The sequence below is a fragment of the Colossoma macropomum genome, unplaced genomic scaffold (assembly GCF_904425465.1).
Source record: "Colossoma macropomum unplaced genomic scaffold, Colossoma_macropomum, whole genome shotgun sequence".
Taxonomy (NCBI): domain Eukaryota; kingdom Metazoa; phylum Chordata; class Actinopteri; order Characiformes; family Serrasalmidae; genus Colossoma; species Colossoma macropomum.
In genome coordinates, this window is record NW_023494790.1 from 18,876,333 (window position 1) to 18,904,073 (window position 27,741).

Genomic DNA, 27,741 nt, shown 5'->3' on the forward strand with positions numbered 1-27,741 from the left:
TGGCCGTCATCAGGGAGGGAAGCCAGGGCGGTTGAGACAGACAGAGAGCTAGCGTCAGTTCAGCGGGGTTGCGTCTGCTGACAGATGATAACACCATTCATTAATGATGTGACGATTCCATTCCGTAAGTTAAACTAAACATTATCTGAATAAAGCAGTTTGTTGGTTCGTTTTTCTGATTCTGTGACGCCAACGCGGCATCAGTTACTGAAGCCCTCCAGCTGGAAAGTAGCTAATAGCTAGCTTGACACAGAGTAAGCTATTAAGATACGACCCGACAAGAAATGAGGAGGTCCGTTTGTTTTTCTGTGGGTGTGCGCCTCGAACATAAGCTGTGTTTTAGAAACAAATTGTGTGTCTGTCTTTGAAAGGACTCAGTGACTGGCTCCTAATCTTCAACATCTTAACGAGGCTGAAGTGTTTCCTATTCGCCAGGTTCTTGTTCGAATTTTCTCGTTCCACCTTAAATGGTGCAGCAGTTATTAAAGACTCCAGATTATCCATGGCGCCAGAATGTTACTGCTGCGCCATTTAAGGTGGAACGAGAAAATTCGAACAAGAAGCTGACTTCAGCTTCGGGGCATCTTAATCATTGTCTTGGTTGTCAGTGCTTTTGGCGACCGTCTGTCCTCCCGTACACACGCATACTTACTGTACACACGTACATATCTGGAATATTCGTTGCAGGTTCTAGTGATAAAGTGTCTATGTGCTTGTTTTTTTTTACTAGCTTGGTGGCTCCAAACTGACTCTGTTCATGTGATATTTCTTAAGCACTTCTCCTTTCTAGAAGCTGCCTTAGGTAGCTAGATGTGGAGGGGCTGTTGGAGCTACGCAAGGTTTGTGTGTGTTTTTTTTTTTTTTTTTTAAGGCGTGCTGCAACTTGTAGTTTGACCCTCTAAGCCACCTGGAAGCCTGTCAAGTCGTGAGTGTCTGAGAGATTAAGCTTTCACCAGCTATGCAAGGCAGGTGAATCTGTGGAGAGTGCTTAATCTTAAGGATTACTCTGGGACAGTGTGTTTCAAAGTGATAATAAATAAAGATCTGCAAGAGGAAATCTGAGATTTGTGACCAACCATGCAGTGCAGTGGATCACACACAGCTTGCTTCTCTGCGTTCACTAGCCCCACACTGTAATGAATATAATGTCTTTATATTATAATGAGTCATCCCAGCCTTCTCAGTTATTCATTGCCAAATATAGTTCACCTGTTAGAATGTCAGTGCCTGAAGTGGAATTCCACTTTTTTCCAAAATTTTACATAATTCAATTATTGAGATGTTAATCATTTAATGTTAGATGGCGCATTGTACAAAAACTCTTTGAGATAGGACTAGTCTTCCCCCTCCGCCACCTAGCCCACATTGTTTAAGAAAGAGTGGGGAACTCCGGTCATGGGGGCCCAGATTCTGTGACAGTTTGTTGGTTTTCCAGCTCAAACATAGTTTCATCTTATTGTGTATTAGAGCAGCAAAAACACCAAACTGCACTTTACTCTGTCCAGCGCTAAAGTGGGACTTTAAAGTCAGACTGAGAGTTACATTATTCAGACCAAAATCTGCACGTTTTCATCTTCGTCATTTCTTTCTTTTATTATGTAAATGCTACATTGAGATAGCCAAGGTGGCTTGTTAGTGATGAAATGAAAACTGGTGAAGGCTTTTATCTTAAATGTGACATTATCATGACAATCATTGTACTACAAACTAATGCTAGCTAAGTAAGTCATTTCTCACTGCCCACCTTATATGTTCTCAACCTCCTTAAGTGTTTTTCTTTTTTTTCATTCTTGTTTTTCATGATTCACGTGTGAAAACTGTCAGGAATGCAAAAAATGTAATTAACTCCATAGAGTACTGCCTGTGCTGTCAGCCAGTACCAGATTCACACTGTCGGACTGAATTTGATATGCTGATTACTTGAGGCTGATGTCTTTTTATGTGAATTTCCAGTCTACTTTAAATAGTGCAGCAGGTGCATGATAGCACCTGTACAGGTGTCTGAGTGTAGCTGCTACATCTTTTGAAATGTAAATGTAAATAAAAATCTAATCTCTGTCCACTGTACAGGACTCAGTTGTGATCACCAAACCAAGGCTATCACATGTGGGCTGCTGGTTGAACACCTAAATTACTGCATATGTACTACCTGCAAAAATTGGGACGCTGTGCAAAATGTGAATAAAAACAGAATGCAATGATGTGCAAATCATTTAAACCATGTTTTAATCATAAAACATAGTAAATGTTAACTTTATTGTTTTTTTGAAAAATACTTTATGAAAGACTGTGGGCAAATAATGCGACAATTCAAGAATAACGTTTCTCAGTGTAAGATAGCAAAGAACTTGGGGATTTTATCATCTGTGGTACAGTTCAAAAGCCAATATCATGATGGAATGGGGTGCATTAGTGCACATGGCATGGGTGACTTGCCCATTTGACTTGCACTATTAATGCTGAACGATATATACAGGTCTTGGAGCAACATATGATGCCAGCCAGATGACACCTTTTTAAGGGAAGGCCTTGCTTATTTCAGAAAGACAGTGCAGTCAAGACCTGTCACTTATTGAAAACATCTGGTGGATACTGAAATGAAAAATAAAACAAAGGAGACCCGGACTGTTGAGCAGGTGAAATCCTATACCAAACAAGAATGGGAAAACATTTCCCTTTCAAAACTGCAGCAATTGGTCTCCTCAGTTTCTGAATGCTTACAGAGTGTTGTTAATAGTAGAGATGATGCAACACTTTGGTAAATATGCCCCTGTCCCAACTATTTTGAAACTGGTTGCTGACATCAAATTCAAAATGGGCATATATTTTTCAAAAAACAACATTTCTCTGTTTCAACATTTGATATGTTGTCTTTGCACTATTTTAATTAAATATATGGTTTAAATGCTTTGCATGTCAGTGTGTTCATTTTTTATTTACTTTTTGCACATCTGAATTTTTTGAAAATGGGGTTGTAGGCTGGCATGTGACTTACAGTTTGTCTCTGCACTCTTGTGCTTATATGGGTTTATAATTTAGCTCACAGTAACTGGTGCAGATCGCTACCGGCCCACTAGGAATTCTCCTGACTCTCCTGATTACCCACATTGGCATTGACTCTGGCCCTCAGTTCCCCAACCCCTAAGGTGAACCTAAGCTGGTCCCAGAGGGAGCTTGAGGAGAGCATGTGTGCACATCTGTATTACTGGGTATTTTGAGTCAGTTATTGTTCACTCCTCTTGGCTGTAAAGGATCTGAAAGGATATTTACAAACATGATCAGAGTACGCCCTCTGAGTGTTGGAACTGTTATGTGACCTCAGATTGCTTCCAGTACTAAAGAGTAGCTTTATGAAATTGTACAGTTTTAGTATTGTGTAAGCTGCTACATACAATAACGTTAAACTGCTGTCATTCTATTCTTTTCATTTTTTTTCTTCAGGTTAATTTCCTTATCCCAGGAGAGTCATCCAGACTAATCATCCAGAACTGTATTGGAAGAGGAATCGGTCTGTTTGCATTGACCGTCACTTCCAGCAGCTTGCATACACGCTGTTGCTCTGAGTCTAGGTATCGAGGCTTATCTCACACTGGCAGTGCTGAAAGGATTAGTGTCTGGGGGCCAGGGGACGCACTTGCCATCCTCGGTCTGGGCCTGTGTCAGGACGGGGGACGCCCCTGTCAACCAGCGCCGCGCCTCCTCACGGAGCATGGTGAGAGGCAGGGGCTGCCATGGAGCTGCAAGATAAAAAGCAGGTGAGTTGCTGCACTGCTTTCACTTTGAGAATGGATGTGTTTTTTGTGGACTTGGTATGCTGGCTGTTCCCACAGTCTTCTTGAATGGTCTGTTCTCCACAGCACTTCTGCTTTTACAGCTTGCAATCCTTCAGTGATCTACAAACATTCAGCTTCTCAATATAGTGGACATTTAAATTTGTGACTTGTGGATTTAGACCATTGGCTTAAAAATACTTTTTTGGCAAATAAGAGGGGCTGCTTGTAAATATGAAATTCTGTGACGGTAAAATGTGTCTTGTAGTGATGTTGCTTATTCATCACGTCCATGCTGCTCCGGAATGTGTTTTTAATCAGTGTGGCTAGGTGTTAGTGCCCCCCTTCACACATACCTCCACCAAAGCCACCACAAAATTGGTTGTGGTTTTATAGCACTTCATTTTGATTGTAATTCACCATCACTATCAAGATGACACAGTACGTTTAATCTGCTCCCAGAATCCAATTTATAGTTTGGCACTGTTTACAGAGAATGGCCTGATTTGGTTCAGTTCAGACTGGGGCACAGTTAAACCAACGAATCAAAAGAAGAAGAGATGAAAAAAGTGATACAGGTTGACTCCATCAGTCCCTCCAAGCTTTGCAATATTTGCAAGGACTTGCAATTTTGTCCAATCACTGCATTATTTCTGCATTAAATATGTAAATCATGCAAGTGCTTTCTGTTATTGTAAACATGCATCATTTGTGGAACATGTGTTGTGTGAACCACGCGAGTGTTTTTGCGGTGGATATTTTAATGTATCATCCCAATATTTTATATATTTATTAGCAATAAGAAAATTATTCTTAATAATAATAATAATAAATATTTTTAGGTGTTGTTCAGGCATAGCTCAGAGTCACATATTGCTACTGGATGTTCTACCAAAATATGTTTTAGAACACTTTAGTTTCTTTTCCTAATTTTTCCTGAATAAATGACAGTAGAAGTATGGTTCTCATTTCCCCATATGTCTGTGTTCTTATTCCTCTTTAATTTCCAACTTGTTTCTTCCTTGATTGATCAGAAACTAACTTAGCTGCATTCAGAACAGCTTAAAGTAATATGTAAGGCTCAAAATAATCACAAGTCTCTACAATTTCATTGCAAACCCCTCCTGCCCAGTAAACAACCAAGGTGCCAATATTGCTGCAAAATCGATCAGTGAAATTCTGATAGGACTTCTCGGTAGTCGTATAAGTTAAGTTAAACTTATGTATTTTCATGTAGCAGATTAGGTAGGATAATAAATTAATATGAAGAATATATATACAAGAGAGATCTGGATTTTATATATGATAGGCTAGTGATGATCCTTTGGTCCATGTTTTAAAAAAACTGCTCTACAGTGTATGATCATTGTGAAAATGAATTTAAATTCTTACACTTTGTTTCTGATTTGTGTACATTAAGCAGCAGTGAATTAAAGCTAAATCATTTATTTCACTTGTTCCTCTTCACCGTATTTATCCTCTGGTTCTAAAGGTCTGTCGGAAGTTCAGGTTTGTTGAACCGGAGGCTATTTCACAACTGGGTCAAGAGATACTGAAATGCTAACATTTGTACTTGACGAGCTCTCAGCGGAGCTGTCTGCTCACCTTTTACGCCTGTTTATGATTCTTTCTGTTTTCACTATTTTCTTTAATAATTAACACCTTAGATGGAGTCATAGCAGCTGCCTTTTTCTGTGTGAAGATGGAAGTCTTAGAGGTTAAGTAAATTTTACACTTTGTTAGTCTCTTTGACACTGCAAGCATTATAGCAAGCTCAATGGCAGAGAAGTTGATTTGTGGAGCTTTTATAACTGTTGTAGTAGAACTGTAACACTGGAGTCATATGAGGTGTGACTGTTACTCTGCAGAGTGTAGACAAAATAAAACTGTGCTATTTTGACTTTGTCCTTGAAATCCTGATACAGCTGTGTGTGTGTCTCAGCTTTGTTACTGAAATCCTCTACAGGGCACTCCTCTATGCTGCTATTGATTTCTGCGCTGTGAGAACAGATAGAGGTGAGGCCTGGCGTTAGAGGTGGAGCTGTGGCGCGGTGTCTGGGACAGGAGGGTCACTGAGGATACTTTCTGTCCATTTCTCTTGTTCCAGCCCCCACCGCTGCTGTTGAGATAGAAAAGTGCTGTGCTTGCTGAAATAGATGAATGCCCGCTAAACGGAGGGGTTGGGGCATGCTTTTGCTGGCCTGTCAGAGTCTTTCTTTTGCTCGCCCCCTCTTGCAGCCCATCCATCCCCCTCTTAACACAGTAATTCTTTCACTTAAAAGCGCCCCACCACCGACTCCTGCATGTCCTCAGGCGAAGGTTTGCCTCACTCTGTGAATTAGTGGCAGCAGAACATCTTTGGTAATGCACAGTAGTGGCTTGTCTGTGGTGAGCTGGCCATGAAAAACCACATTCTTCATTCTCGTCTACCAAACATTGTACTGTAAGTGGTTTCACGTAAGGTTGGGCAAGAAGACAATATTTATCGTTATATTGTGACGTAATTCATCACAATGTCACAATACGCTTTTCTAAGCAAACCTAATCGATCAATTAAGATATTTTTAGTGTCTGACGTTTCTTTGGTTTTGCAATGGCACTACAAGACTAATATAGTAATACAGCAGAAGGCATAGACTTGTATTACGTATTAGAATAATTAATTTTTTGCTCAATTTTAGCACTAAACTTTAGACACATGAGCACTTTTTTGGACACCAAGCTTCTCTTGACTGATTACCAGCATCTGCATCTGTGGTGAGAACAAAACTGCCTGAGTTAGATTTTCCGGTGAACCATTCCTTTACGCTAGCACAATATTATTCACAAAAAAGAAGGTCTTCCACAGTCTGTCTGTACTGAGCAGCCAGGACTGGCATGCTGTGCATTTTGTTGGCAAGCTGTGCTAGAGAGACTGAATGCGCTGGGGACAGAGCCGTGGTGGCTGGACTGACCGGCTGGATGCTGAAACAGCAGCATACATTATCCAGCAGCCCCCACTTTGTCCACCACACTGTCCTGACCCACCCACCCATATACACTGAACACACACTATCGTGTCTGACTAACAGTCTCTGTGTCGAACACAAGGACTCTGTCATGATCCTGAAAGATGGAACCTGGTTCTGGAAGGATGGTGTGAGTAGACTGTTAGCAGCAGTGCTAGCATGCTGGCATTCTCTGAAAGAGCTGCAGGTTGTTATTCGCCTGTTATGTTTATTTGTTAAAGCTTGCTGCCTTTTGCGCATTGTTTGTTATTTTGTAGTTATGACCGTAACGCAGAGTTATGGAATTCCTTTTTGATGGTTTAGTATCTGTAGGTCCATGAGTGAGACAGATGGCAAGTTAGTAGGTGGTGAGCCATTGCATGTGGATGTGTGTAGGCCCTCCCTCTGTATGGAGGCTCACTGGGGGTTTAGCATAGTCTTCCTCGGTCTCTGGCTGTGGGAAACTGCTGGGTTTATTTATAGCCGTGCAGCTCTTGTCTTTTGCGTGGAGTCTGGCTGCTGCACAAATGGGAGTCAGACTAAGATAGCACTGGAAGAAACAGGGGGATAGTGTGGGAATTTTCTCTCTTCTTTTTGGTCTTATTAGGCATTTCTGAATAGTGAAATTGTGCATACATCCTCTACTGGGAACAACCTTAAAAATGGCATTTTTCTGCAAATCATAGTGCATAATTCATATTTATTTGCTGAGTTTAGTGTAAAAAAAAACAGTGATTGTGCATTGAAAAGTGTAGAAGTGTGTTCTCTATAGAAGGTGTGTACATAGAAAATTTAACAAAACGTAATTTGACTAGGGCACATAAACTTTAATATGACTTCACATCTTCCTGGATTAACACTTTCATGTAGAGGGTTACAAATGCAGCAAAATGAATAGAGCACTGACATTTTAGTGCAGAAATTCAGTGACTCCTAAACATGCTGCTGTTTTGGAGTGCAATTAATATGTCATCAAATATTGGATTTGAAATATCTGTCAAATCTGAACATCTGTTTGATGCTTATATTTGTTTAAAAGCAAATGTCTGCTGATGCAGATATAATTTGTATATTATCATGCATCCCAGTGGCATAAAATGCAGAGGCATTTGATGGCTTTGCAGTGTTTAGAGTTCTATTGACTGATTAATGTGAATGAACTGGCCCTTTATTTTAGGAGGAAGGAGCAACTCCACTGGGACTCTCCACAGCACAGGCTCTGGAGACCCTCCGGGACCAGCTCTCCAGCCTGCTGGAGCAACACCAGAAGCTCAGCCAGCGCAGATCCACTATACAGGTTGGTAAGCCTCAGCACACACCATGTGGCTTATTGGGTCATTGTCTCTAACTCTCTGTCTCTTATTGGTGCAAATGTTGTGGAACGTTTGGTTAATCTAAATTTGATTGTGTATCGTTGCAGGAGCTGTGGGCTAAGAGCTTCCTTCACCAAGAGGACCGCCATTCATGTTTTCATTGGCCTGGAGCTGCCCTCACGTTGCTCGTAGTGGTTGGTTTGCTCTGTTGCCATGGCAGTCAGCCATCAGGCAGGTGAGTTGAGGATATGTCTTTAGGGCATTACACATAGTGAATTACTGTCGTTGGAACAAAAGTCATTTTACCTGAGCAGGAGACTGTATTTATCTATATTTACTAGAACACACAACGCTTTTGGAAAATTTGAGATGTCACATGTAAACAAACTACAGCTCATTGTTTTTGTTGTTGGTTGGCTTGATTTGCAGTGCAATCTGGAATACACTAGATCTGTTCCAGCACATGTTCATTCCTTGAACCTTCCAGTTCCAGTTCCTTCCAGTATAGCATGGGGTTGGGGGCATTATAGCAGGGGTTCCCATGGGGTTTTTTACATTTTAGAGGTAACATTGTTCTGATGCCCACCAAATATTCTATAAGGTGCAACAAGACATAAAGTACTCTTAGAAGTCCTAAAGTCCTTAAGCTTTTGGTCCACTTTTAATCAGTGTACTGATTCTTATATTAAGTAAAATAAACAGTAATATTTCGCTTGAAGAATGAAAAAGTGTAGGCCTACGCTGTTGCATACTGCCGTGAGATGGTAAATAGAAAAATAATAAAATAATTAGGGCAAATGCAGTCATGCAACCCTTTTAATGTTTGTCTAATATTTCAGTATGTAACCCCCTAAGGCTTATTATTCAGTAACTACAGGAACTTCAGTGTAAACTGGTTGAGCTATTCTTAGGCTGTAGAAATGTATAATAAAACTTTGAGCCTTGTATATATGCGTTACTTTAACTGTGGTTAGCCTATTGTTAGCCTACCTCATGCTGTGCCATTAAACACAGTGAACTATGAATAGCACCAATTAGGCTAAAGTAAACTTGTTTTATAACATATGCAACACGGTTGGGGCACAAGTGACAAAGGTGGGTATTTGTAGGGCTGAGTAATTCGGGTAGAATATCTTACTGCAATTTTCTGACATATATTGAGGTTGTCAAGCTTTGTGTCATTATGTTAAATTCCCCAACTTTAAACCTTGTTAAGACAACAATGAATAATTAAAATTGCAGCTCTTGTGATTTGAAAAATGCACTTTTTCAAATGGAGTAAGCATAACTGCCTTTTGTGCATGCAGGAGCATCAGCAATGAGGCAGAAATGGCATACTTTCCTTTTGTGGTCTAGAATGGCCATCATTTAATTCTGTTCTCATGGAAAAACAAAAAACATCATAACCCACTTGTCCCCACGCTGCTCAACTCATTTGAAAATGCTTATACTAGAGAGACAACCTTAGTTTTTACAGAATGAATATCTTGAGAAAAAGACAAGTTGCTGGGGGAAAAACTGAAAGATAATCAGGTCTTTGCTCACGCAGGCTCTATATTACATAACTTGTAATACTTCTCTTGGGTCAGTCAAGGCATCGAACTGGTGAATGCAGGAGCCCTCTTCCTCCTGCTGCTGCTCAACCTCCTCCTAGTTGGACGTCAGCAGAGACTGAAGAGGAGTGAGATGGTGCGGCGGCTGAAGTCCATCATTTCAGAACTGAATGGTGAGGGGGAAACCCTTTTTGTTTTGACCTGGCATTTTATATTGCATGTTTAATTTTAGGTACACCTCTTTCTTTGTTTTTGTAAAGAGTCATCGTAATACATGCCACCACAAAATCCATGTACATGTCATACTACTGAGGTTTTCTCGTTTACTTGGAAACATTCAAAGTACAGAAGTTCTGGCATTGTATTACTTGTTTATCAGCTTATTTGGAAGGAAGCAGAGGACAGCCAATCAGATGGGCCCCTTCTCGATACCCTGACCTGTACACACCTTCCTCTCCATCCTGGTCCCTGCACTGGACATATCGTGATGAGCAGCTGGTTAATCTACCTGTCAGTCTGTTGGTGGAGGGTGATATCATTGCTCTGAGACCAGGCCAAGAGGCATTCGCCTCGCTCAGAGGCATTAAGGTTGTTTTATGTTGTTTGATGCTTTTATTATTATTTTTTTTACCTCAGTCCTGTTTGTGTTAGAGTGCTTATTTTGTCTGAGTGTCAGTTTCAAACAAAATATACTTGAAGATTTCCGGGCATTCAAGGTTATTGTTGAATTTCTGAATTTTGAATTTTTGTGCTAACCCTCCCTGTCTCTGCTACTGTGACACATCTGCCTCCAGGATGATGAACACATTGTGCTGGAGCCTGGAGACCTGTTTCCACCCTTCTCACCTCCTCCCTCCCCTCGTGGGAATGATAGGAGGGGCCCTCACAGCCCCCAGCAGTTCCGCCTCTTCAGGGTGGTCCACACCCCTATACTTGACAATGTCAGGTAATGCACAGTAATCCTCAGAAATGATTTTTCTGTTGAAATATGTTTTTGCCTTGTCTGTTTCATTCATATTCGCTAAACATCTGCATAGTAGAAAATAGAGATATGATCTCTGACACAATGCAATCTCTTCTTTGTAGGAATAGTCTTGATCTCGCTCTGTCTCGGCCGGTCACAGCTCTTGATAATGAACGGTTCACAGTGCAGTCTATCATAGCTAAGTTTGCTTGCCCAGCAGTGCTGGTATGTCAACTTTGTTGTTATTTTTTTTAAAATACGGAAATCATGGACAGCAATTTTTCTAAAAATGTTTGCCTTTTAATGTGTTGTGTCGATTCTTGCTTTGTTTAATTACTGTTTCCTAGGTGGCATTTTTTACTGTGAATACAATTCGCTACTTTTTTGACACTCCCAGTCTCACTCCAGCTCAGTTCAACTTCCTTCAGCTGCAGGTAAGACTCCTCAAACTGAGGAAGTTCATTAGTAGTTCAGAACTTAATTTTCCTTAAAGAGGAATTCCTCCAATTTATTAATATATGCATAATTAAATGGTTGATATATAAATAAAGTTATTAGGAGTATTTTGATATTGAATAGTTAGTTGTAGGGAAACTTAACTGGCTCTTATTTTTCTATAGTGGTGGTGATAGGAACCATGCGTTTCGATATATAACCATTTCGTTTACTGTCCAAAACAAATAGAGCAGTGGTTGACTAACCCTTTTTAACTCACGGTCCTCACAGCTGACCACAAACGTTTCTGCAGCCCACTGGTTGACATGCTAAAGAACTGAAAGTTGAGGAAGTAGATCTGGTTCAGTTCAGTTGGTTTATGGGTCAGTGACGTGATGCCTAAATTTTTTGTCCGACAGCATTTTTTTCAGTTTAAAAAAGGTTTAAATGCATATAAAGGTACTATATATGTGTAGTACTTTTCCCACATATCTACTCACTTTAACTTTTTAAAAAATATTAGTTAATTGTAATTTTCCTGTTACTTAAAGGGTCAAAATATGTGGTGCGACCGTCCGGCCATGACTGCTGTTTTGAAAACTTCTTTGAAATTACTCTAAATCTATTCATTTTTATTTTTTTATCCCATTTGGCATGATTTCCAAAATGTTTTGTCGTCCTGTTCAAAACTGCAAAGCATTTCTAATTTTATTTCCATCATTATATACAAACAAACTTTGTCCGATGATGTCGATTTTATGAAATATCATGTGGTGTAACCATCAAGAAACAACCACTCTGGGACGTTTATGCTAAAATCATCTCAAAAAACAGGAAATTGCATCATGTAGCAATTTGCCAAGGACCCATGGAAGCAGCAAACAGATTTGTAAGTCTCTCTGAAATTTGGGAAAAATGAACCTTTTTAACGGCTGGCATGTAGTTGCCACTTTTGTACATCATGTAGTATGACCTCGAAAAAATAATGGATATTAATTATTTCTACAAATATATATATATATATATATATATATATATATATATGTATATGTATATATATATATATATATATATGTATATATATGTATATGTGAGAGAGTACTTTATTTTGGTGTACTTTATTTTTATTTTAATGCAATTTGAGTTTTTTCTAATATTTGGGAAACAACAGTATGTTTAATCTTTGTACAATTATAATGAGAAAAGTGCAGAAAATAAAGCACATGTAATTTCACTTAACTTTTATTTATTTATATATCTATAACCATTTTAATTTATTTTACCAGATACCACTGTAAATATCTCTCACCATAGGCAGTGTGTTAATTCTGACTCTGTAGCAAGAGTAGAGTACCTTGCTAGGAGAAGAGAAATGAATGTAATTTTTTTTTAATTTTTAAAAATAAAAATTGCACTTGTGTATGTTTTCATTACCTGGAGGAAATGCATTTTTTGTTAACATCTGCTATCATCTATCATTAGTCCAAAATGAAAATAAACTATACAATGCAGATTTATGGCATGATGCTGTATTGTATTATTACTGTTTTAGCTACACTGTAAAAAGTTTCTTCAGTTCTACCTAAAAAAATTACCTGTAAAAAGCTGTAATCCCTTTCTGTGCGGTAGCTTTTAGAGGCATTAACCTCTTAAGAGACCTGGTTCCTATCCTATTATAAAGCAATTCTCAATGCATCTCAATTTTCTTTGTTTCTATAGCCTTCATTATGATTTATTTTGCTGTATTTGTAGTGTTACCAATAGTGTTGTGTAGTTGAATTTGAAAATTATCTAGAATGGAACATTTCACATCAAACCACTCTGAATAACAGTGTTTTTATATATATATATATACATACATATCATATATATATATATATTACTTAATTGTTTTATTATGCAGAAATTTTGAAAAATTTTGAAGGCAGTCTTAGGTAATTAGTTAGTAGTTTATGGTCTTTGTATGATGGATATTGTGTCTATCATCCTCTGTTTGTGTAGATGATGGGAGTGCTACCTATCCTACCTCTGCTATTTCCAGTCATGTGGGTCCTGGTCATCGCTTATGGAGAGGCACGTGTGTTAGCCGAATCCAGCCGCAACTCTCCAACAGGCTTGGTGAGCCCGTTTTACTGCTTTGATTCATTGACTTCAACTGGACACCTTCACAACAAGCCTTCTAGGGTTGGGAATCCAATAGGCATGTCATGATTTGAGTTCAATTTCAATTCAGGATGCCAAGGTTATTATAAAGCAATTCTCAATGCATCTCAATTTTTTTTCATTTCTATGTTCTTCATTATGATTTATTTTGCTGTATTTGTAGTGTTACCAATAGTGTTTGTGTAGTTGAATTTGAACTTATCCTACACTCTGCAAACTTAGGTCTACTGGCCTGTTTTACTAAGTCTAAAAAATGGAAAAAAAAAAAAACCCTACATTTTTACATAATATTTTAGTTCTTTGTGTCACATTGTCTACAGTGTAGCGTTCATTTTACTTGAGAAACGATGATGAAATATTTCATTTAAAAACAAAAACCCCTGCCATATAGAGCGCTGTAAGGTAATAGGCTAAAACAGGAGTCCAAACATGAAGTAATTCTGGGATATTCCAGCAATTTTTTTAACTTTATTGTTTTTTTTGTTTTTTTTGTTTGTTTTTTTGTTGAAACTACTTAATCAGAGGACTTATCAGTAGCACAGTGGTATTATTAAGTTAGTCATTCAGTAATTTCAGAAAAATAGTGCCCCGTTTGTGACTGCAAAGATGCATGTATTAATGATGCGTTTGTTTTCTTCTTCAAGCCAGATTGTGCTAAAATATAAATAAAGTGTAAAAAGTATGAAAACATCAGTAGTAGTAAAACTTACTTTAGAACTTATTTTACAGCAAAAATGTAAAAATCCATTTGTGACATTTTATAAATTATTTCAAGATCTTTCAAGAGAAAATTGAGAAACATCAACAAGCTGATTACTTTTCCCACCCCTTATGTTTTCCACATATTTAGCAAGGGTGCATTAATACATACATACACATGCATTATTACACAGCCCACATTGCTCAACTTCCCCTCAAAAATCTCATCATCCTGCTACTCAGTAACACGCCCTGTGTGCAATACGTTTGGCTTGTGAGTTAACCTGCACAGTGCTGAGTGTGAGCTTATGTGTTCAGCTGTAAGCGAGCGCTAGGCCGGAATCACGTGTTCCTGAAGAGCAGAAAAGGGGTCTTAATTCACCTCTTCTCTCATCCCAGCTGGCTAAGTTCTCTGAGGACACTCTAAGCAGCTACACGGAAGTGGTGTCCTCCCAGGTACATCCTCTGTATTTGTCTCCCTCGTTCCTCACACACTGCACGTGACCCCCCCCCTACTCTGTACACACCACCACCATATAGTCATCATTATTAATTATTTAATCCCTTTTATTCTAAGCTGTCACTTCTCAAATACGCATAGATCGCTATTTTATAATACACACTGGCACTTCTACTGTTTTTTTTTTTAAAACCTCACACAAATAGACACAGTAAACACTACAGACCCTTAAACTGTAGTGTTTACTGTGTCTATTTCAATCTTGCTGGACTGATATGGCTGTATTAAGGTTTAGAGGTCCTATCAGGTGTGTGGCTTTTTAAGCATAATTTAGTTGTTTATTTTTGGCTTCTTGTATTGGCTTCCCTCTTGCCAGTCCTGCACCAGTCATACAGTCCCCCAACCTGTGCCTGCCTGCATCCATGCAATGTCTATCGCCTGCATGATAGAACATATTGCTCTAACTGTTAGCCTGTGCTTCCTGGAATGAGCTCTCTATTGTCACATTATCTGACCCAATGTAAATGGTAAAGAGTGTTGAAAAAAATGGATTGCATGATGAACCAGATTGTCTGGCTTATATAGTGAGATTTTTTTTTTTTAATGTATTTGGGTGTCCAGTTCATTCTCTTGTTTCAAGCTGTGCAAGGGTTTGACTATAGTTATATATAGAGTGTGTATGTGTGTATGTGTGTGTGTGTGTGTGTGTGTGTGTGTATATATATATATATATATATATATATGCATATACATGCTTCCGTTAGTCCCAGGTGAATTTAACTTGATAGACATGGAATAGGACAGGGTAGTTTGATCCAAGTCTAAAAGCTCTGCATCTGAACGAGAGTATAACCCATAACTGGACTGTCCCTGACTTACCTACCCTGCAAAAAATATATCATCTTGACAAGTGAAATATAAAATCTAGTTAATTTACCCAATGTTTCTTGTGATCAGATTGTTGTAAGAATATATCTTGACACCAGCAACATTATCTGTGAGTGGAATAAGGTAATTGCACTAGATAAAATACATGACTAGATTTCAGATGATTTCAGTCGCCAAGATATTATTTTTGCTGTGTGTGTGGACGTGTGTATATTCTGTATGACTTCAGAAGGGGTGGGAAGTTGTAAATTCCACTCTGCAGATGGTTTTGCAGAGCAATCCCAAAACCAAACTTTATGATACACAGCTGAGTATCTCCTGGGACAGGTGACTTAACTCTGACTGACTTTGTTTATGTGTGTGTATATGTGTGTAGGAGATGCTGCGCTGTGTGTGGAGACACCTGCAAGGTGTTCTGAAAGGAGAGTCTCGGACACTGTGTTGCACCTCCAGTCTCCTGCACAATCTAGGTTCAGTGACGGTACGTTCCTTCCACTCTCTCACGCTGACACACGCATACACAATATAAAATTATATCTGGACAAGTATAATTATCTGAAATATGGCTATATATTAGTTGTTTTTTTTTAGATGTATTTTATCTAATGAAATTCTGAACGTAAAAAACAACTCGGGGTGGGGTATTCTTGAGATTTTTTTTTTTCGATGTACAGTAATAGATTTTTATGCCAGATCCTGCTCTTTACAGCCAAACTGATGTGTGGCGGGTGTTTTAAACCCAAAGTTCATGCCGTGGCGGAGCTAATTGAACACACTAACAAACTAGCACATTTTCATTACTTTCTATTAGGTTGCAGTGTTAATAACATTATTTGCTAATGGGCCAGGCTGGGATTTTCAGTTTGTAAAAGAAAAATCAATTTAAATAACATGTATCAAACAAAGTGCTGCTTCGTAAGTAAAAGGCAACTAGCTATTTAGTACAAAGCGTCATACATAATTATTTTGTTTAATGTGTGTTGCACCAGCATTCAAATACAGAGTAAATAGCATAAATGTGTAATGTAAAGTCATAATATTGCTGCACAATTCGGCCAGAAAAAGAAATAAATGAATTTGCTTCTTGCCGGTCACATGTTTGGAGAAAGCATCTGCTGATTCCCTAGTATTCATCATTGACTTACACAGGTGGAGTGTGTCAGGGACTTTTAATTTTTTTAACTTAACAGATCGAACCATTCTGTGGTGCAAATACCTATTGACAAAGATGAATGAAGAGTGCTCAGTGAAGATGAATGAAATATTTTTCCAGTGATTACAGTTTAATGTAAAGTAAGGCAGACTGGTAGGCTTATAACTCCAGTTCCTGTCCTGACTGTGTCAGCCTGTATGTCATTGCTGTAGGTGCTGTGCTGTGTGGATAAGCAGGGTCTACTGTCCTGGCCCAACCCCAGCCCAGAGACTGTGCTCTTCTTCAGCGGGCGCGTCGAGCAGCCCCGCGACAGCCAGGATGACCTGAGAGATGACCTGTCCATCAACTCTTTCTGTCGTCTGGAAGGAGAGGAGGACCGCGATGAGGTAAAGAAGCATGTGGTCACAGTTCCCCTACAAAACTGAGCCAAGATTCAAATTACAAGCAAAAAATGAACATGATTTCAGTTTAATTCATTCATATTGTAATTATACCTGTAAAACAGCAAACCTTTCTACTTGAAGTGCATTCAACAAGTAGTATGAGTCCAGAGTATGGCATAGTCAGCATAGTGACCATGAGATTTTCAGAGTAAATTAAAGGTTGCTTCTCTGTTGTGGTCATGTAATGAATATGTTGAATTTGCTGTGTTTGCAGCACTTCCCAATTTGCACTTCCTAATGATGGTGTTCTACTTGTGCCTCTCTGGGCACTTTCTTGTCCGTAGGTTCTGGAAGTGGAAGCTCTCCTCAGTGTTCCTGCCTTTGAACCCTCACTACATCAAACCAATGAGCCAGATCCCAGTGAGATGTCACATGACACAGTCCGCGACATACATCGTACACGTCGGGGCCCCCAGAGTACACGTTCCAAGCACCCGTCCGGTTCCAATGTCAGCTTTAGCCATGATACGGAGGGGGGTGAAGAGGAAAGCACTCAGGTACCGCAAACAAAACCAGAATGCCAGTATACTTCACCACACACACCCTTACACACCTTTGTGCCCTGCTTTGCGGTGTAGAGTGTTAAATTTCTCAGCTTAAATCTATAGAGTAAGTGCTTCATACAGAGAATGCAACTTTGTATGAAGTACATAATTTCAAAAAGCACATAAGTTATGTTTAGGCTGCATATAAATGTGGTCTTAATCCAATCTATTGCCCAAATCCAGTTTTTTTTTTTTTCTCATCGTTTACATGATTTTTTTTAACATCACTTCTATCAGACACATGTGAAGATCAGATTTGGGCCGCTTTTACCTGCAGTGTAAACATAGCCTGGGTGATATTCATGGAATAAGCTTTGGCATTGATTCTTAACTTCCAGTTGCATGTGTGCATGTGTGTTATTTTTTTCAGCTCTGCGGTATTGATGGTCTGTGTGAAGCTGAGGACTTTGTTTGTGACTATCACTTGGAGATGCTGAGTCTGTCTCAGGACCAGCAGAACCCTGTGAGTATCCAGTTTGATGACTCCGGTTGGCAGGGCCACCTATCCTCACTGAAGCCGCTGGGCCTCAACATCATGCTGAACCTATGCAATGCTACAGTCACCCAACAGCTGTGCCGCTTCTCAGACCACCTGTCCAACCTGGCCCTGCAGGAGAGCCATGGCGCTGTGCTACCTGTGCATGTGCCCTGGGGTCTCTGCGAGCTCTCCAGGCTCATAGGTGAGCATGAGGCACACTCTTAACCTACACATTTTTATAATAATGCAGCAGCTGGTTCAGAACCACATTGAAGGTTGATGAACTTCCTAATCGTCACTAGATCAGGAGCCTTCATTTTCAGTTCTTGAGGGCTACATTTAGCTGCTCAAGCTCACCTGATTTAACTCAGCTAATAACCAAGTTTAGTATAGGTGTTTGAGTAAGGAAATCACCAAACTGTTCTGTGAACCAGAATTACTGATCCCTGTTCTAGATTTTGGTGCAATTATGTCAAACTTTAAGGACCCTGTAAATATGTTTATGTTGAGATAAATATATGTATTTGCCTCAGTTTCTCAGCTGCATTCATAATGTATGCAAAAGGATTTCTCACTTGACACAGTGCCACTGTGTCCTGGTGCCTTTGTTAAGGTTTTACTCCTGGAGCGAGAGAACTCTTCAAGCAGGAGAACCACCTGGCCCTGTACCAGCTGCCTTGTGGAGAAAAGGCCAGAGAGTCGGCTCCACGTCGCCCGCACCACTTCACCAAACGCCAGCCACCCATCAGCCACCTGATCAGCCTTCTAGTCCGGGACAGTACCACCAGTGAGAGACCCTCAGCTTGTCACTGCCTGTTTCCTGTTTATGCTTGTTGGTTTGCACAGTCATTAACCTTTTGAACTCTTTTCAGACAATGTGCAGATGCTCTCCCACGGCTCGGCTGACCTCATCTTAGAGGCCTGCACAGACTTCTGGGACGGCACAGACATCTACCCACTCTCTGGCTCTGACAGGTCAGATACATGCACATGCATGCTCTGCTGGTCAGTCTGGTATTTTTTAGAATTTAGTTTTTAGATTTGACATTATGACAAAATGACACCAGCCTTTCCAATCAATGTTATTTATGCCGTTTTTTTTCCCCCCTAAAATCAATATTGCCCAAACCTAGCGAACACAGTACACGCAATGTTGCATTGTCTTATGCAGTAAAGTGAGTATTTCCTTCTCCACAGGAAGAAGGTTCTGGATTTCTACCAGCGTGCCTGTTTATCAGGCTACTGCTCTGCCTTTGCCTATAAGCCCATGCAGGTGGTGCTGTCCAACCAACTAAATGGGAAATGTGTGGAGCTGGCCCCAGGCCCTACACTCTTCTCTGGAGTGGATCTGCCCAGCACCACGCCCATCAAACACAGCAGCCGCCGCAACAGCTGGAGTTCGGACGGTGAGCAAGATGGAAAGAGACTAAGATTCAATCCTCTCCCCTTCCCTTTTGCATGAAATTTGCAGACTTAATTCATCTGATTTCCACTTGAGGGTCATCTTATGTTACTAACCTCCTGTTCAACCACAAATTAACTTAAGTAATGCAAAATGGGGTTCACCACACAAGTCATACTAATGCGCTGAAAATAAAACATGATGGAATGTTTTAGATTATCAGTCAGTTGTAGATCTATGTCTGTAAGGTTGTTGGAACACCTTTGCATGATTACCATAAGTAGCTTGGGTTTAAAACGACTTCACATGATATGCGCATGAGTTTTGGGTTAGCGGTTGAAAAATGCTGGTTAGCCATGCCCTCATTCACATTCAGTAAATCATCTCTGTTTACTGTCTGTGCATGTCTGCATGTGTTTCAGAGGGCATTGGAGAGGTCTTGGAGAAGGAGGACTGTGTTCAGGCCCTGAGTGGGCAAATCTTCATGGGCATGGTGTCATCACAGTTTCAGGCACGTCTAGATACAGTGCGGCTCATTGAGAACCTGGTGGGAGCGTGCATTCGCTTCGTCTACTTCTCCAGAGAAGACGAGCTACGCAGTAAGGTACTGTCAAACTGGCAAGCCAAGTACCTCTCAATGCAAGACTACAACAGTTACTTAACTGAGTCAGTGAGTTGATTTAAAAAGAATTGATTTGACTTTATGTGTCAAAGGGAGAGAAAAGAACAAGACAAAATAATTTAATTAGTCAGTTAACTGAATAGGAGTTGATAGTTTCATCAGTTATAGAAATCATTTAAAGATTTGCAGCCCTAATACAGTGATTTTTTTCTTATATACGTTAAAATAAATGTGACGCTATGTGGACTGGTACATATTCTAACATTTTGGTGCTGCTATATGTGGGGAAAAAATTGTGTTTGTGTGCTAGGTGTTTGCAGAGAAAATGGGTTTGGAAACGGGTTGGAACTGTCATATCTCTCTTACCCCTAATGGAGATGGCCATGGTGATGGAGCTCCATCCAGTCCCAGCCAGGCTGGCTCTGTACATGATGACCTACTGCAGGGTAAGCTGTTTTGTTTATGCATGTGTGCACTTGTGTACATTGGCATCTGTGTCTGTCTGTGCAACTTTTACTGGTATTAAGTCATTCGAACCCCACTTAAATTAAGTCAGGAATCACCTAAATATGAGTAATCCACTATTATTAGATTTATCTTATTCTCACCATCATGTATTAGACCAGTGGGTAAAATACATCATAGGTACCCCTTATTCGTTTAATACCTAATAATGATGAGCTCAGTTTAACATTAAATGTTGCTGCTTTTTGATCTTTTTAACCAACCTTTTAGTTATTTGTAGTTGTTGGGAAGTGTTCAGATTAAATGCAGTGAATATACACACTATGGTTTGTGTAGAGAATTGCTGTGACTCTGATTCGGTTCTTTCTCCTTCACCTTCGCATGAAACTGTGTTTGCGTGCGTGTATATTAATTGAGTATCAGACTTTGCTTTGCTGTCTGTCTGTGCAGATTCTCGAGATGATGCTGAGGGCCCTTTACTTCCTGAAGATGAAGGCCAGTCAGATCTTGCCAGCTTTCAGCCCACAGACAGTGATGTGCCCAGCTTTCTGGAGGACTGCAACAGAGTAACTCTTCTTGTGTCCAATGCCTTCTAAGAATTTAACCACATCAGAGAGTGAATCCTTCTTTTATATTTCTCTTTGTTTGTAGGCCAAGCTGCCTCGTGGTATTCACCAGGTCCGCCCTCACCTGAAGAACATTGACAATGTGCCTCTGCTAGTGCCCCTTTTCACAGACTGCACACCTGAAAGTGAGTCTCTGGTGCTGGCTGTGACCTGCGCCTGTGACCTGTTTATTATAGCAGGAAGAATATAGATCTCCTGCCACAGCCAGTTGGATTCATTTTAAAATGAACTGATTATGAGCTGTATGGAAAATAGATAAAAACACTCCATGTTTGTCTGTGTGCGTGTATGTGAATTGCAGCCATGTGCGAGATGATGAAAATTATGCAGGAGAATAGAGAGGTGACGTGTTGTTTAGGGAGCTCGGCTAACTTCCGCAATAGCTGCCTATTTCTGCAAAGTAACCTCAGGTGGGCCAACGTGCTACTTCTGCTCTATATTGATGAATAATGTGTAGCATCATATACATAACGTCAAGTGTGTTTGTGTTTGGGTGCAGTATCTCTCTGGACCCTCTGTACCCATCACGGTGCTCGTGGGAGACGTTTGGTTACGCAGCTGGCTGTGGGGTGGGTGAGGAGCGGGAGGAGCTTTCCCCGCTGAGCCTCAGCGCTCGCCTTAACAGCCTCGGCTGCTCCGTCTCCTTCCACCATGGCGAGAGCGTCAGCATGGTTAAACTCATAGAGCAGGTATCGAACACTGACTCTACAAAATTATTCTACAAAATGAAGCATGCTGTGTTCACATTTATAGGGCAGTGACACACTTACCCACCCAGAAACACATTCACATTGTTCCTTTTTTACAAAAAAAAACAAAAACATGATCAGGCTTAGAATTCCAGCATGCTTATACAAGATTATTTTTGTCAACAAATTATTATATGAAATCGACAAAGTAAAATTAAAAATTGAGTGAAGGTTGATGTGTGTTCATGTTTTGTATATAGGCCAGGCACACCACTTCTGGGATTCGCAAGTGCTTCCTTTTCCTGCTGCAGTGCCAGCTCACCTTGGTCATCATTCAGGTGAGCGCAGGTGACACACCTGATGTGCCACTGTCTTAATAATACATTCTGAATAAGGGTTGGGCTGTATGACTGTGTATATGCCTTGCCATGGTAAGAGTTTGTGCACTGGTGGAGATGTGGCCCTTTACTGCAGTAGCTGGCATCATTCGGCTATGTGGTTAATGTTCACAAACAGTGCAGTTCATCTCAAATTGAGTAGGAGGGACTGCTTTACATTATGTCCATGTTTTTAACCAGTTTCACTATTGACCATGATCACGAAAAGTCACGATTTCCAAACTAGGAGGAATTTAGAAGCTACAGTAACATTTTCATGTGGAGTTGCTTGTGTGTGCTCGCAGAATGCTCTTTTGCAGATCACCAAGCAATTGTCATGAGGTGTTAGTGTACATTCTTAAAACAGATGTGATTAAAAAAACAATTCATTCTGTCTTTAATAGACACACTGATGTGTTAAGTTAAAGACAACACATTTTGTAATAACACTGTTAAAACGGGTTACACAGGTAGTGGTGTAGTTATTTAACACATCACACATCACATTTAATACATTACAAGTGTACAAAAAGCTGATAGTGGGATAGGACATCGCAGCTTTATACACACCCAAAAAGCACCTTAATCTGGCAGTGTGGGATCATTTTGGATATCTAAAAATGAGAATTGGTTAGTTTTCACTGTCCATTCACTAGCCCTGGCTAGACACACTTGCTGACAGTCATTGACAAAGTTCCAAGGGCTCTGACTTCTCCGAATATTTCCATTTGCACACTATACAGTTATAAATTTCTAAGTAGGCAACGTTACACTATAAATTATTTTTTAAATTATTGAACGTGCCATGCTTGATCTTTTTGTTTTGTTTTTTTTCCTCCATTAAATACACCTTAGTGTGGAAAACCATGAAACCACATTTTCTGAGACTATCCCACACCATCACATTTCCAGATTAAAAGTATTAAAATGAAGTACATTGTGATGATATATACCGTTACCATGATATAAAATTACATATGTTGTGATTTTGGCTGTATTGCCCCCAAACTGTCACAGAAATCTATATCAATCGTATGTATTTTTGCTTGGGGTGCTATACTTTTATTAGAATGCCTGCAAAAATGTTTTGACTGCTCAATATGTATTTGGTTAATAAGCTTAATATGAAATATATTTTTTTTTCCTCTCCCTTCTTATAGTTCTTGGCCTGTCTTACTCAGCTTCCCCCTCCAATGAACATAACAGACATTCTGTGGCTTTCCTGTTTCTGTTACCCACTGCTGAGGTAGGAGAGACAAAAAGTATCTGTCTTACAGTCTCACCCATCATGCACGCATTCACGCATGCACACAGAGGTTACCATCCTATTATGTCCTATTGATTTTCAAGTGCATATGCCCATGTCTCACAGTGTGTCCTTACTGGGGAAGCCTCCAGACAGCTCTGTGATGACAGTTCCCACTGGAAAAAATCTGGATGCCATTCCACGGAAGGTTGGTCATGAGTCATGTCAAAAGGCACAAACACAGCATCTAATTGCGCATCCCATTCTCTAACGTGATACCTGTGGGCACAGGTTTTTTTGTGTGTGTGTCGGTGCCATAATGACTAGTAATTATGTTAGGATCCAGATTAAGAATGTAAAATGTATTTTTTTTCTTATCTCCCCCCCAGACTCAGCAGTACTTTCTGGGCTGGTTCTTGCTCAAGTTTGGTCTGACAATGTGTGCCTACCTGCTGGGCTTCGGCTTCTCTCTGCAGGAAGTGTGTGCTAGAGCTCTTAACGTCAGCAGAGCTGCTAACATCAGCAGAGCTGATGGCAGTGCCATTAACTGCTCCAACATCTTCACTCCTAGGTACACACTGTAGGCACTGCACCTTTTCATAATCAGACAGTTTTTATTGATAACTCATTTGATCACCTGTTTGCACCTGATTGCAGCTCATATGAAGATGCTCCAAAGTGGTTTGATGAGTTATCTAATGGTCTGCTGCTGGTCCAGAAAGTCATGGCAGGCTTCTTGGCTCTGCATACTGGTAAGACCAGCTTTCAGTATCTGCGATGCCTCACTGTACTCACAATAAGCAGCATGAAGTTTGGTTATTCAAATATACGGATATCTAAACTTATTTAAGTATTTGTTTGCTTAATCAGGCATTTGACTTGAAAAGAATGTGTTGTTTGGAATTTAAAAAAGATGTAGATGTTTATTAACTTTAATTTTAATTCAGTTTTTGAGTGCATATGGAAGTAATACCCTTAGAGAATGCTTGGACACAAGCTGCTGATAGCAGAGCTTAATACCGCCATTTAAATGAAGCTATATATAGAAATATTTCAAATAAAAAAGGATAAGAAATGCGTAGTGCAAGTTGCACAGTTTGTGTGGATCAGCATTCTGTCTGTTTGCTTTTGTTATGTTTAGTCCTGTGTTTAGTCATGTACCCAAAGGTAAATCACTACCTAGATGACCAAATAGGGATCTTATGCTAGCTGCGTATGATAATTATGCACTATATGACCAAAAGTGTGTGGATACTTGACCATCATATTTATATGAGCTTATTGGACATTCCATTCCAACACTATGGGCATTTTAATGGAGTTGCTCCCCAGCTCCAGAGTCCAGTAGCAGCGTGCCTTACTTGAGCAATAGAACATGAGAGGGAGTGTGTTATTGCGAAATAACAATACGACCTTGAGTGTTCTATTGCTTTTATACAACAGTTAAATAAATAAAGTAAGACACAAATAAATTGGGCCATGAACGTGGTATTTAATATGTTTTAATGTTAGCAATTCCTTCCGCCAAATTATAGTTCCTTAACAAGCAGCTTGTTGCTACGTCCGAGTAACGAACTCACTTTCTGCAAAGTGTGCTGTAAGCCTCGTCTTTTGAAGTACAGACTGAGCCATAAAACTGCCGCAATATCAAGTTTAGCTCAGTTTTGTCATTTTTGCTAGATCAGTATTAGTGTTTTTTTGTTACAGCCAGTCTGTAAAGCATTTTACTGCCCATTTTGTTTGGCAAATGGTATTCGTTTAATTTCTGTCTAATTCCATGTTGTTTAGGTGTTCTTCTGTCACAGCTGCCCACTGAAAAGCTTGCTCAGTTGTAATGACAGTTTTGGAATTTAGTGTAGTCTCATCTTCAGAGTCTGACCAAATTGGCTGTAGGTCAAATGTGATCTTAAAAATATCCATTTTTTGTTTGTGTGCAAAGTAAGAAGTGAAAACAATCAAATGGCATGAATGTCTCCTGCAGCTGTCAAAGTCGTTGCTTAGCAACGGTGTCTCACCAGAGTGATATAGTGTTTGTGAAAAAAGAACGCTTCTCAGCCAATCAGCTTGCGTGGCCAGAACTAACTGTTGTATAAACCACTGCAGCTGACGCTTGACATTGCGCTTAGTGATTTTAGGCTTGTGTGCAGCTGCGCAAACATGAAAACATGGAATTTCATGGAGCTCCTGACACACAGTTCTTGTGCTGATGTTGCTTCCAGAGGCAGTTAGAAAGTCTATAGTAAGTGATGCAACAGAAGTTAGGTGTTTTTTTTTGTTTTTTTTTCCTCAGCACTCAGTGGCCCCGTGCTATGATTTTGCATGGTCTACAACTTTGTGGCTGAGCTGCTGTTGCTTAGATGCTTTAATTTCACAATAATAGCTCTTACAGACAGTGTTTGTCTATTGTAATTGCATGTGCTTGCTTTTATTCACCTCTTAGCAGTGGGTGTGGCCAAACACCTGAACTCAATAATTACGAAGGTATATTTTGGCCATATAGTGTTGAACTCGCCCTGCTCTTGTAGGGATATTCAAATACTATTTGTTCAAAAATGCTGATATTTGAATAGCAAGAATGATTTAAATGCCCATAGCTACTTTCAGAGTCTTAAAAATAAATGTTCCTTATCTACAGATGTAAATTACTTGCTGTTAGTGTGTATCAGTGGTGCAGCAGTCAAATTACTGTCTTGTGTACACACTTTCTCTCTCACCTTTCCCAGTGGTGATCTCTCTCAGCTATGTGCACCGTTCTCAGCCATTGTGGAGGAAGAACCCCTTCAGCAACACATGGTGGTGTCTCACTGTGCCTGTTGTGTAAGTGTTTCACTATGAAAGCTGTTATTTAAAAGGTGAACATAAGAAAGGACTCATCCTGCCTTTTTTGTATATAATTTTTTCCTCTGAGGTACTCTTATGACATTTATGTGGATTTATCTACCACAAACAGTTGCAATTCATTTTTACATCAGCATTTTCCAACCTCTCATTATCCCTTAGAATTCAACAGGCTGCTTTTGTTACTGTCCCTTTAAGACTAATATATGTACATAACCTGTTCTGATTGGTTACCCCATTATTTCATTATTATATCATTATTATCATTATATTTTATTATTATATCATTCAAAAAGCATTAATTTTTTTCTGTGATGTGGACCCAACAACTTTCATTAGCTATAGAAGTGAAACTAAATATCATACATTAAAGTGTGCAATCTTAGTGGATAGCTGAGCCTCATGCCATCTTTCATTCCATGTCTTCATCATCTCTCTCAGGTTGCTGGGTCAGGTGGTGCAGGCTACAGTAGATTATCAGCTATGGCAGGACAGAAGGCTGGTGTTTACTTTGAGTGATGTGCCCAAGGTGGTCTGGCTGCTGGTGTCACTGTCCACTATGTTGGTGGTGCTGATTAATGAGGCTGTCAAGCTACATGAGATCAGGTAAGATACACTTGGAACAAGAGGGAAAGGCAGACTCATTAGCTACCACATATGGTTCAGTCTCTGCAACAATGACTTTTAACAGTTGTACAAACGTAACAGCTTTCAGAGAGTATTATTTGTGTTGTCATTTCAGGGTACGTGTGCGTTACCAGAAACGACAGAAGCTGCAGTTTGAGACTAAGCTGGGAATGAACTCTCCTTTCTGAGCTGCTAGAACATGGGACTGTTGTGATATAAGCTCATGGTTCCCACTGATGACCAGCAGTGGAGGGAGGGGTCACTTTCCTCCACAGTCTTCAGAAGAGTGCTCAGTGCCTGACTCCAACACTGACCCTCCTCGAAGCCGCCAAAATACTGAGGACAGCATCTGTCCACTGTGATTTCCCACAATAGCATTTAATTTAAGATTTTCTTCATATTTTCTTTTTCTATTTAGCTTCACCGTTTATTTGCATTTGAACAAGGGAAAACCGTAACTGAGTGGGAAGGGAGAGGGTCATGAAGTTCACAAGAGTCATCCACAAGACGGTAAAATGATTAAGATTGTTCCTGCACCATTATCATACATCCTTCTAATCACTTTACCTACTAAAGCAAGATAGTATTTCACATTGAGATCTAGATTACATCATTGTGGTAGCAGTGCTGGATCTCTTGCTGGGCGATGTTATTCAGAGTTGGAATTTAGTCTGGTTAACACCTGGTTAGTCAAGCAGTTTTTTTACAGTTAATTTCCTATTTACTGTCTTGCTTGCATCACTAAACACTGAGGAGCCTTTTGTAGCACGCATCTAAAAGATTTGAATGTGAAAGCATATTTGTATGTCCTTCAAAATACCTCACGTCCAGTGTTTGCAGGGGAAACATTTTTGCACTCACAGAAAGGAATGACGTTCCGTTACAGACTTCCTGGTGAGAGGAACATATGGGAATTAAATTATTTTTAAAAACTAAATTAAATAGGCCGTCAAAGAGGTTGTAGATACTGAATGCCTAGAACAACTAAAACTGTTCTT

The 27,741-nt window shown here is 39.8% G+C and overlaps 1 protein-coding gene across 3 annotated transcripts; it reads left to right on the forward strand.

The window, feature by feature from the left end:
* On the forward strand, positions 1-27,741 carry tmem94 (transmembrane protein 94). 3 transcript variants are annotated; one of them, XM_036572438.1, is made up of 32 exons: positions 1-124; positions 3,442-3,755; positions 7,935-8,054; positions 8,178-8,305; positions 9,660-9,796; positions 10,003-10,211; positions 10,418-10,569; positions 10,710-10,812; positions 10,935-11,021; positions 13,024-13,140; positions 14,284-14,340; positions 15,609-15,713; positions 16,598-16,771; positions 17,113-17,325; positions 17,744-18,053; positions 18,465-18,638; positions 18,724-18,826; positions 19,049-19,257; positions 19,676-19,857; positions 20,186-20,321; positions 20,791-20,906; positions 20,992-21,091; positions 21,268-21,376; positions 21,466-21,655; positions 21,916-21,993; positions 23,193-23,278; positions 23,405-23,486; positions 23,668-23,849; positions 23,936-24,030; positions 26,002-26,095; positions 26,558-26,722; positions 26,859-27,741. In XM_036572438.1, exons 2-32 carry the CDS (start codon positions 3,732-3,734, stop codon positions 26,929-26,931), a joined length of 4,110 nt encoding a protein of 1,369 aa, XP_036428331.1. In that variant the 5' UTR covers positions 1-124; positions 3,442-3,731; the 3' UTR covers positions 26,932-27,741. The 3 variants fall into 3 exon arrangements, with proteins under 3 accessions (XP_036428331.1, XP_036428334.1, XP_036428333.1); XM_036572441.1 differs by lacking the exon at positions 14,284-14,340; XM_036572440.1 differs by lacking the exons at positions 1-124; positions 3,442-3,755 and adding an exon at positions 5,317-5,487.

Bases quoted from the DNA above. Each gene is read 5' to 3' on its own strand.
- tmem94 (XM_036572438.1), top strand. From the start codon at position 3,732: ATGGAGCTGCAAGATAAAAAGCAG. The intron at 10,813-10,934 runs GTATGTCAACTT...ACTGTTTCCTAG, and splicing joins TTGCTTGCCCAGCAGTGCTG to GTGGCATTTTTTACTGTGAA. The intron at 26,723-26,858 runs GTAAGATACACT...TTGTCATTTCAG, and splicing joins GTCAAGCTACATGAGATCAG to GGTACGTGTGCGTTACCAGA.